This window comes from Pteropus alecto, unplaced genomic scaffold (genome assembly GCF_000325575.1).
Source record: "Pteropus alecto unplaced genomic scaffold, ASM32557v1 scaffold25, whole genome shotgun sequence".
In the NCBI taxonomy this organism is placed as follows: domain Eukaryota; kingdom Metazoa; phylum Chordata; class Mammalia; order Chiroptera; family Pteropodidae; genus Pteropus; species Pteropus alecto.
This window is the reverse complement of record NW_006441955.1, coordinates 27,331,814-27,342,877: the sequence shown is the minus strand read 5'-3', so window position 1 is coordinate 27,342,877 and position 11,064 is coordinate 27,331,814. Positions and strand designations below refer to the sequence as shown.

Here is an 11,064-nt window from a genome sequence, read left to right as displayed (position 1 = left end):
TCCTCCCAAAAAAACAGATGCAAAATTACAGACTACACACAAGATTTTCATAACAATCCAATAGTATCATTAGGATACTATATTCATTCAGACATATTACATTTTAATGTTAGATTTGATGTATCTTAATTCTGATGCAAAGAGCAACATTTTCTAAAAATAAAACATTAACCTATTTATAACTTTCACGTGACTTCAATCCAAGTGATTATTTACTTTTCTGAATATAGAAATACTTATTTTAAAATATTCCTAAATTTGTTATTTTTTTGAATAACATTATTGAGTTATATCAACATATTGAAAGTAGAGAACTGGGAGGGCGAGGAGAAAATAATGAAACAATTTTGGACCGAGCAATTCAAACAAAATTCTTTGGGCAAAATTAAAATGTTAACATTATGAAACTTATCACAAATACATTGGAATAATAAGCTTGCTTCTATCTATTAGCTGACAGTAGGCCTCTCTCTACCTAGCATTTCATTAATAGGTATAAACGTGATCACTTAAAAATACACATAAAACCAATTTTAAAATTCTAAAATGCTTTCTTCAAGAATATTTAATTGAGACCAAAATATCCATTTTGTTTTATATGCATTTCTCACATTTTATATTCTTTACAGATTTTACAAGTTAATGTATTTTCATGTCAAATAGAACAGCTACCACTATCAACTATAATAGTAAGACATCTTAGCTCCATATTAATTTTAACCTACTCTGTAAAAAGCACGTGGAAGGGTGTTATTTTCACATGGAAATAACATGTAAGACTAAAGAAATAATGAATACCAGGAAATCCATACAGTAATTAATAAATGATGGTACAAATTATTTTATTACATCTTTTTAATTCTTTAAAAACCAGATCTATCTTCAAAAAGGTACAGATAAGCACTATAAAAAATAAGATCTTCCAGAATATGCAATAATTTGTATTTTTTGAACTATGACCACCCTTAAGAAGTAGACAAAACTAAAACTGAAGTAAAAGAGTTGCCACAAAATAGTTTCAATTTTACTAGAATAAATTTAGTCAATAAATATAAAATATATATCAAAAGAAAGCTTTCATTTACTTCTCTCAGGATTATTTACAATGATTATATTTATAAATTTATGTAAAATGTAAGTTCAGACTTCTAGCACTTTGTTACAGCTGTGTAATGAAAATAATTCAATTACCAAAAACAGAATTCAACACTCAGAAAATCTTTTTAACACATATTTCTAAACAGTTGGCATTATTCTAGCTAATTCTAGCCACTTCTATATAAATGAGATCACATAGTTTAAGTTCTCCTGGATATAAAAAATAAAATTTAAATTGCATCTTACCTTCTGTATTCGGTAAGAAGCTGATTATAATGATAAACCACAGACTTCGCATTCTGCAACCAGAAGACACCATTATTGATCCTGTTAAATATTTTCTTTGTATTCCTTAATGAATCTAGTTATATATGCCCAGCTTCATCGAACCCAGCAATCTGCATCATTGATCTTCATATCTGAAAAACAAACAAATCCATCATTTACTCTATGGTCATGCTGCATTATAAAATCTACAAAAATAATAATTCTCTTTCCTTCCCTTCATTCCCTCACTCTTCTAAATATTTTTTTTTTTAAAAAGGTATATATTTTTTTCATCTATACACTGGATATGAGCCCCATATCAGAGCCCAAAAAACACTTACAGACAACTAGAACATAAGAATTTACATAATTATATAAATTCCTAATGATGAATTTTTCTTTGAAAAGCTTACAAAGTCATTCTAGAATAATACATCTGTTGCTCAATATGCCATGTTAGTTTATCAAAGCATAGTTGACTCTTGAACAACACAGGTTTGAAATGTGAGAGTCTACTTAATATCAATAAATACCTGCACTAATTTTGATCCACTGTTGGGAGTCCACGGAAGCAAAAGGCCAACTGTATGCACTGATCTACTCCAATTTATAGAAGGGACCTGAGTCTCTGTGATTTTGGCATCCACGGGGCTCCTGAAACCAATCCCCACAGATATCGATGGACAACTTTAAGTTTGGGGGGCAGTCAAAGTTATTTGCAGATTTTTCAACTGTGTGGGGGTTGGTGCCCCAACCTCTACATTGTTTAAGGGTCACCTGTACTAGCTTTAATACCTAATACCTCTAACAGAATTTTATAAATACTTACTTTTTTTGGTTTGTTTCTAGTAATAACAGCAGTATTACCTACTATTTTATCCTGTTGTCTTGCAAGATACAGTTGAGATATAATGAAATGGTTAATAATAGTCAAGTCTCTGAATTACTTCATTTTAAAATTTAAGATTTTCGTATACTGTTTTTTCTTATAGCAAGGTATAACATTCTAAGATCAAATCTACATCTGTGAGTAGGTTGGTCCATTAACTGGACACAAGTAAAAACTCCAGAACATGATGATTTTATCTCCAAGGTTACATCTCTATTTAAAAAAGAAAAAAGAAAAAAAAAAGAAACTGGGGGAGGAATGGCAAAGAACATAAAACCTAGAGCCAAGTCTAATTTTGACACGCCCTTAAGAATCCAGTTCTACAACTGGAGAGGATACAAAAACTTCAGGAATGTGACTCAGTCAGTACTTCTCATTTCCTAGAATCACATGAGACCAGTTCACTTGTTGGGTTCTACAGAAGTGTTTTTACTTCTTTCTAGGGTAACATGAGGAATCAGAGTAAATAAGAGACTTATAATACACAAAAAATGCAGGCAGTTCCCAAATATATCTAGCCTCCTTGTCTAGCTTCTAAGAGCCAAGAAATTACATATTTCTTTTTTTCTTTTAAGGGACATTTTAACCCTTTCTTTATATTAATTTCCTATTATTTTCTTCTAAGTAATTATCTTGCCAAGTTTTCTTAAGCTTCCTGACCTGCTGCAAATAAAAGTTTTTGAAAGTGGAGCAGTGAGGGAAATAAACTCCATTCTGAGGTTGTGTCTGTAATTCAAAAAAAAAAAAAAAAACAAACCTCAAATAATTTAGATGCTGTCACTGAAGCATAAAGTTTAGGGAAAAAAAATTCCTAGATAACACTGAGTTATCTATTTTACATTATCTGAGTTACTCTGCATTTGCTACATGCTTCATGTATCACATGTAAGTCTATTAGAAGTTCACTATATTTTATTACCAGTTCCCGATAATGTAATTTCAATGGATAAGCGGTCAGATTCTAAATGGTTTGGAACACTTACCACACTATAAAGTCACTATCTTTCTGAACCAACAAACACACCGAAAAGAATGTAAGAAATTAATCGGAAGCTATTAGCTAGTGTTTAAAGATCATAAAATCACAGATGAAACTAGCAAGATGTTTCTGTAGTAAGAAGTTTGTTTCATTATGCCTATAGTTTCAGAGATAAAAATGCTTCCCCATAACCCAACATCAGCCTGATTTTTTTTTTTTAGGCAAGGCAACCCCCTTGGTTGACTTCACAGATTACAAGGACCTTGTCAGCTCACAATTCCTTATTTTTTTATTTTTTACGCCTATAGCACCCGTTCTTCTATGTGGTCTCCCATCCAAGTACTAACCAGGCCCAACCCTCCTTAACTTCTGAGATTGGAACAGGATCAGGCTGTTCAGGGTGGCATGGCCATTGACAACAACAGCCCAATTTTTTCAGCTCTCTCTGGAACCTCTGAAGACAACAAGGTATCATGATTAGGAGAGTCAAATTGATATTACCCAGTTCTGAGAACATTTCAGATGCTTCTCTGTCCAAAGAAATAGGACAAAAACAAAGGGGAGAACAAGCTTCCTCTTCTGAATGCAAAATATATTTTTAAAAAATAATACATCAAAAATTAATGTGATAGAGACACATGGCACACAACCCTGCAAAACTGGCTAACTGTCTCTATTCATTTTTCACTATGAACTTTCCAAACACTATTCAAAAGACAAAACCAAAAGTAAACATGCAGTTTACAACTGCTGTGGCAAAGGCCCTGCCTTAAGACTGCAAGCTATTTTATGGAAAGTATAAAGAGAGAGAAGTCAGATAATGTCATGGCCTGTCACATTGAAAAGGTTCATCAATCAACAATTTCTTATAACCTATAGACTGTTCAATGATCTGGGAAGAAATTAGAATAATTTTAATGTGTGAATGAGGTATATTCATTACTACAAATAAAAATAAGTGAGCCTTTAGAATGCCTGAGATTCAAGCAAAGAATTCTGACTGTCCACGTTTGAGTTGTAATGAGTACTTTCATTTCAATAACTAATTGCATACAGGCCGCTTGCCCACATGCACAACTCTTGAACACATTTCCACTTTCTTAAAGCGATCCAAGACCAGTCTGTCTTCAGTCATCCGCTCTTTGAAAGAGTCCTTGTTTGTGGGAAGAAAGGGAAGGAAGAAATCAGGGACCGATGACTGCCTTGTAGGAAACAGCTGCCAAGATAGGAAAACCTCTGTTAGTGAGAGGAAAAGAAGGAGGAAACCGCACAACCAGGATCTTTTTTGTGGTCTCTGGCCAGGCCAGAGTATTTTATGAACAGATTTTGACTACAGTAAAATTTCAGTATATTCTTAAGGTTTAAATGTGAAACAATTTTAAAAGTATGTTCTAGTCAATTATGAGACAGTATAAATGATTTCTAACAAACAGCACTGGTTCTGGAATGTAATAAAATCATTGCTTCTTTTATGCAAATAAAGCTGAAGTCTGTCCATCTCCCTCTGCTGTAAGTAAAAAGAATATCAAATTTATTTTTCTCATTCTACAACTGATATGCAATCATTTTCACATCAAATACAATTATTTTCAAAAGCTCAATCTTTAAATGCAATTTTGAAAACCAAGTCAAAAGATTTTACTGTTGTGATCCAAATTAAAAACAATCTTCCATTTAAAAACACATTAATGAAAATTGAAATACTTAGCAAACCACAATCAGCTAAGGATAGAAGGAATAAATAATCAAACATGGTGAAACTAATCCCAAGAAAACATTGCTCCTAAATCAAACTCGAGCCAAAGGATACTCAGACGCATAAACGTTTACAGTTAACACTCTTCCTTCGAACTCTATAATGACCCACAAAATGAAGCTCAGGAAAAGCTTTTCACAATGCAAAACAAAAAGAAGAAACAAAATCAGAAAAAGACTATTAAATTTCCTTTCAAGGAGGAATTGGGAGTAAAAAAGGCACAGTGCAAAGACGAAACCCCTCCTAATGCTAAGGAACAGTCGTTTCTTAATAAAAACAGAAACAGACATTTCTCCTTAAACTACAAATATGATTTTTAAAAAAAATCAAAGCCACTTATAATGTACAGCCTCCTCCTACTTTCTCTTATCCCTCAAATAAGATTCAAACAATTTCAACCTAATCTCGTTTCTATAAACCATACATGCCATTTTCTACCAAACCTCTGTCAAGATTTTTTTTTTTTTATCTAAGTATCCTATTACTCTGTCATGTAAAAAGTCAATTAATGCATCATTACTACTAAATCTTCCAAAGCTGAACAATGACTTCCAGGAATATGCCTCAGCACTGTTTATATCCTAACAGTTCTTGATGTTTTATACACTATTTAAAACGTTCAGTTAGCTGTAGTCTTTCAGACAGTAACCTGCATATATTTATGATGTACATTAAACATCTCGTGCCTTAAACTGTCAGAAAAATTAAGAAAACACCACTAATCAGTTTTATTATCGTAAATTTATGTAACATTACCAAGAAATCACATTTAACCTTAAAATTAGCAAAAATAGAAAAAATAAAAACCATTTGTGAAACATCAATAAAAGAAGAAGATAAAAAGGCTTCAAATTAGTGAGAAGAAAAGATAATTTAAAATTGTCTAAAAGTGGTTAATGAAGGTTGATATTCTATTACGAGCAAAGCCATCATAAAGATTCGTATCTAAAGCTTTATCTTTGATTTCTATTCATGGACACTGACCTGCTGGAGCAATGGATATTAAACCCAAAACCATAAGCATGAGAACAGGGAAAGGGAAGAGCCATCCAAGCATTAGACCTACCAGAGTTACTCCTCCTTGTTATTATGCACCGATGCTGTATAAAATGAAACATTAATGCTTTGGGTACACCTAAAATTCTATGCACTGCATGTATGTCAACTCTGAATGAAAGCTAAAGATGGCTGTGCAAAGTCAGTCCTTCTGATCTTATTTGTGCTATAAAAATCATAATCATGATAGGACAGAATTTACTAGCAAAAGAAAGCTGCTTTTCTATATTTTACCAAAACTAAAACAAAAATAATATCAATCCCACTCTGTCTCCACGCAAAGGCTTAGAAAATGGAAAACAAATTAGTTGCATTTCAATTTAGCTAAACTTCATCAGGGTGGTTCATTTTTCAGAAATATCTTCTTATGTGCGGTCCTAACAGGCCACAATTTCCCCTCCTTATTAACACAGGAGAAAACATCAACTCCCTTGAGAGTTTTCTTTCAGTAAGTTGTCTAAGCAAAACCTTTGCTATCACTAATTCCAAAGCCTTTTTTAGCTCCAGACATTCAATGTTCTTTGCATTTGCTTATTTTCTTTAACCTCATGAGGATAGGGTTGGGGCTGGGAATGAAGATAGAGATTTTAAAACCATGTGGCCAACCACCAGTTGCTACCCTCTTTATCCGTTTCATTTCTGCGGACACTGGTATCAAGTCTAGCGTAGTTTAATCGAACTATTTATGCTAAAGTCCCCTTACCATTCATTATTGATCTTACCCTTTACTGAAACTTCTTTGTTGTGAAGGATAAATTCTCCTATGAGAGGGCTTAGTGGAGGAGCAGAAAGGAAAAGAGTTCAGGAAATTCAGGAATGCTCCTAGTAAATTACATCTGTTACTGCAGTAATATCTAGGAGTCTTGCTGAGCATGCAAAAGAGGCTTGTAGTTGTAGAAACTAGAGGCACAATGCAGGGCAGTCTGCCATTCTCTTCATTAAAATCCTTCCAGTTGAAATAATAAAAACAAATGGCTGTCATTTCAAACCAATGCAGGGAACATTTTATGACTGGACATAAACTTAAAAAAGCTACATGCCTAGTTCAAAATATTACTTTGTATACCATAAAAACTTGATAGCATCCTCCAAAATTTTCTACTAAAAAACAACTCAAAAATCCATTCATTTAAAATATATTATTTATTATTAAAATTATAACATACCTACGACATAGAAGTTAGTTTTTTTCTACACTTGGGGGAAAGGGAGAGCTATTTTTAAATGGCAGTCCTCTCCAGCTCTAAGACATTATATTGCCCTTTAACTTTTCCATACTCTGGAATTCTTATGCAGTTTTTTGAGTTGAATACAAATCATGGGTACTATGGCTAAAAATATTTCCCGAGTGCCTATTATGTGTGAAATACTATATTAGACACATATCGCTAATCCTTATGATGTCAGTATTATAAAGGTCAGAAATATGAGGTTTAGAAAGAAAAAGTAACTCCACTAGCAGGTGGCAGAGTCTGAATTTCAATCAAAGCTATTTATAGTAGTCCCTTTTATCCACAGAGGAATATGTTCTAAGACTCCCCCCAACTTATGGATGCCTGAAACTTGGAAAAGTACTATATATACTACGTTTTTTCTTATACATACATACCACCTATGATAAAGTTTAATTTATGAATCATAAAAATTTCTGTGACTGTGATCTCTCACAAAATATCATATTGTGCTGTACTCACCCTTCTTCTTATGACGATGAGACATGAAGTCGAGAATTTTCACCTAATCACTGATTGTACCTAATGAATGAACTAATCACTGTTCAGACAAATAGAAAAGAAAAAAATCCATTGTTGCTCCAAAGATGATATCTTATGTTTGGTTCACTGCACTGGATCCTTTGTTCATGTATCATTTTTACTAGCCATTCCCTGAATCAATATTCATGTTCCCTCTTGGTCTATATATACAACCACTAAATGAAATAACAATGACCCAGGATCTGTTCTATATTAAATCATCAATATCATCACCAAAGATTTCTTAGAAGTAATGAGATAATCTGAGCAAAATATGTCAAATGATCTTAAAAATACAAAAAAAATTAACTATAAGAAGTTTTCAGTAAGAAGTTGAAAATTTTAAGTATATAGCATATTGCCTTTTGTAATAAATGATAGAACTCATTTACAAACTATGTCCAGATACATAGTGTCATTTAAACTTGCAATTCTTACTTCTAAAATAGATATTAATCATAACTGCACGTATGTCAGTTTAAGTCAGTGAATATCTAGTGATTATATTCTACATATTTTTGATATTGAGTACTGAAATGAGTGTTACGTCTTTGCTTATTATTTTTATCTTATATATTAGTTGTTCCTGTGTTAGGTTCTAAAGGATTATAAAACAGATTAAAATATGCTTGACATCTTCAAAAAATTAATAATCTTCTAGGAATTAAACACACAAGAAAATTACAAAGACCCCAAATATGAATAATTGCTAAATTCCCAAAAACTTAATGGTAATAAGTGAATTTGTACAAAAATAATGAGAAGAGAAATAAAAGCAGTTTCTGGACCTGTGTTTCCCTTGAGATGAACACCTAGATCAGCTAATGCCATCTTGATGAAAAGAGTCCAAGACTGAAATCAGGAGCACTCTCTAGAATATCAGCTTAACCTACCACTGTAAGGGTTTGGACAATTCACAAACATCTATGCTTCAAGTTCAACAATTATATACAAGGGTAGAAATACACAATAAATCTACTAGTCCATTATTTTCCCTATAACTCCAATTACAGGTTTATGGTTCTAAATCCATCTAAAGTAACCTAAAGGAAGATTTTTAGGGGTTATTGCAGTATGTTTCACTATGGGCTTATCTCTTCTATCAAAATGTCTCAGCAATGATCCTAATAAATTTAATTTTAAAATTACATGTAAAGAAGTTACCATTTCTGAAATTTTTTTTAAACCTACTTACAAATTATATTACATTGGTGGCCATAATATAATAATCTGAGGCTTATTCAGCTCACATGTTGCACACTCTGCTTCTGTGAGAAAACTACATACAATCAAAAAGCAGGATGACACTGTGGGCTTCTTCCAGGAAGAGGAAATCCCTGTGCCTTACCCAGGACCAATCTCCATCAAGCCTTACATTCCATACCATATATACTTGTATCTACAAGCAACACTCAGTATAACAGCATTTTATTGAGTTGTAGAGAAGAGGAATATGTCAATTATTTCTGAAAATTAACTTAATTAACATTATGAGAAATAAAGTTGTAGTCTAAATGAATGAAAAAAACAGACTCTTCCAGTGGCAAAGTAGGATTCTATGTGGTTGGCATGGCTGATTCCGATAGCGTTAGGAGACAAATGAGAAGGCAAGAGAAATATTCATGGACAGAACTATAAGAAACAATAATGACTGAGTCATTTTGAATAGTTGTGAAATATTAAAAAATTAAAAACAAAACCTTCATTTAGTTCATTAAAAAATTAAAATATATCAAGTTTTACATGTTAGTGCTACTTAACTACTCAATAATGGAGTGGAGGAGGTATGTGGTTTTTAGAAGAGGGTCTTTCAACTTTAAAATATAATTTATTAATCTCTTAAAATTTCAAACAACATTAAAGTAGTGATGTTATAAAACGGTGATGTTTAATAAAAAGAAACGAAGGTTATTAAAAACCTGGGAAAAACTGAATTGAATTATCCACACATTGAATTATTTGCCAAGACTCTCTTACTTGTTAAAAGAGTAATGCTATTTTTTTAAATGTTTCAATAATTTTTTAAAATTTTTCAACTCAGAAATCTGAGGAAAATATATCCCCTGTTGCTACTCCACAAATAAAAGCATAAAGTTGTGCTTAATAATAATTACCAATGATAATAACCGGTGATTCTTCAAATCTCTTAAGCTAAAAACTACAAATAGTATTCCATATGTTTGGGAAGATGAGAAGCAAGGAAGTATGCAGACTGGTATTAGAGAGCAGGGATCAGTAAACTTTTTCTATAAAGAACTAGACAGTAAATATTTTAGGCTTTAAGAACTATACAGTCTGTCACTACTATACGACTCTGTCATTGTAACACAAAACCCACCACAGACAATGAGTAATGAATGAGCATGGCTGTGTTCCAGTAAACTTGACTACAAAAACAGCCCACCAGGGATAGTTTGCCAACCCCTGCTCTAGAGGAACAGACACAAGATAAAGAAATGAATGCAGTTCAGGCAAGTAATGAACTGACCAATAACCACCAATGTCTGCCAAAATAATCAAATCAACTTTAGTCTGTTATTTTAAGAAATTAATTTAAATGCTAATGTAAAGTTAAATTAACTATGCTAGAATGAGAAAAACAAAATAAAGCAGCATTATACTGACTAAAACAAGTTAGTGTTTCAGTATATGTGTAACAGACTCATATGTGCAGCTTAGAGTGTTTAGGGAGAAACTCCAGAAAAGAAAATAAAGGACATTACCACAATAACCTATCTTACTACTTTGTTTGGCAGGAAAAAATGTAAAACCAATCTAAACAGTCAGTAACGGAAGACTGAAAAAGTAACGATGTTTGGACAAGACCTCTGAGGTATTCTACCATTAGTATGAGGGTTTCAAAAAACTTGGTAAAAGTGGCTTCAAACTCCTGAAGCTTGTCACCATTGCTACTCACCCATATGAAATACTGGATACAGCCCAGTTCCTCACTGTGTTTAACAGAAAACTGCTGAATTCTAATTTGTTGAATGTCTGCTATAAAGCTAAAATTCTACAAGGCCAAAATCACCAATCTTATTCCAAAAAATTATAGTCACAATAAATGCACACATTTCTTATAGAATAAGTATTTCTGGAGCTTTTCAATTCCCTACATCTAGACTCTCCCCAATCAAAATACTTTATTACTATTAGAGTAAATATTTTTATTTTCTGCAATCTAACGTTTCTTAAAATTAAATAGTCATGCTGTAACATACCACAGAATAACATTTCTAAGCTACGATTAATAGGTATCACATGA

General features: G+C 32.4%; 1 protein-coding gene and 1 pseudogene across 1 annotated transcript in view; both read right to left on the bottom strand.

The window, feature by feature from the left end:
* The window catches only part of ADGRL2 (adhesion G protein-coupled receptor L2), a 180,719-nt gene that overhangs the window by 145,351 nt on the left and 24,304 nt on the right, over positions 1-11,064 (bottom strand). Inside the window, exon 2 of the mRNA XM_025052092.1 lies at positions 1,345-1,517. Within this exon, the coding sequence (XP_024907860.1) occupies positions 1,345-1,417 (73 nt within the window). The 5' untranslated portion in view covers positions 1,418-1,517. The remainder of the gene's footprint in view (positions 1-1,344; positions 1,518-11,064) is intronic.
* On the bottom strand, positions 3,533-3,650 carry LOC112486044 (annotated as a pseudogene).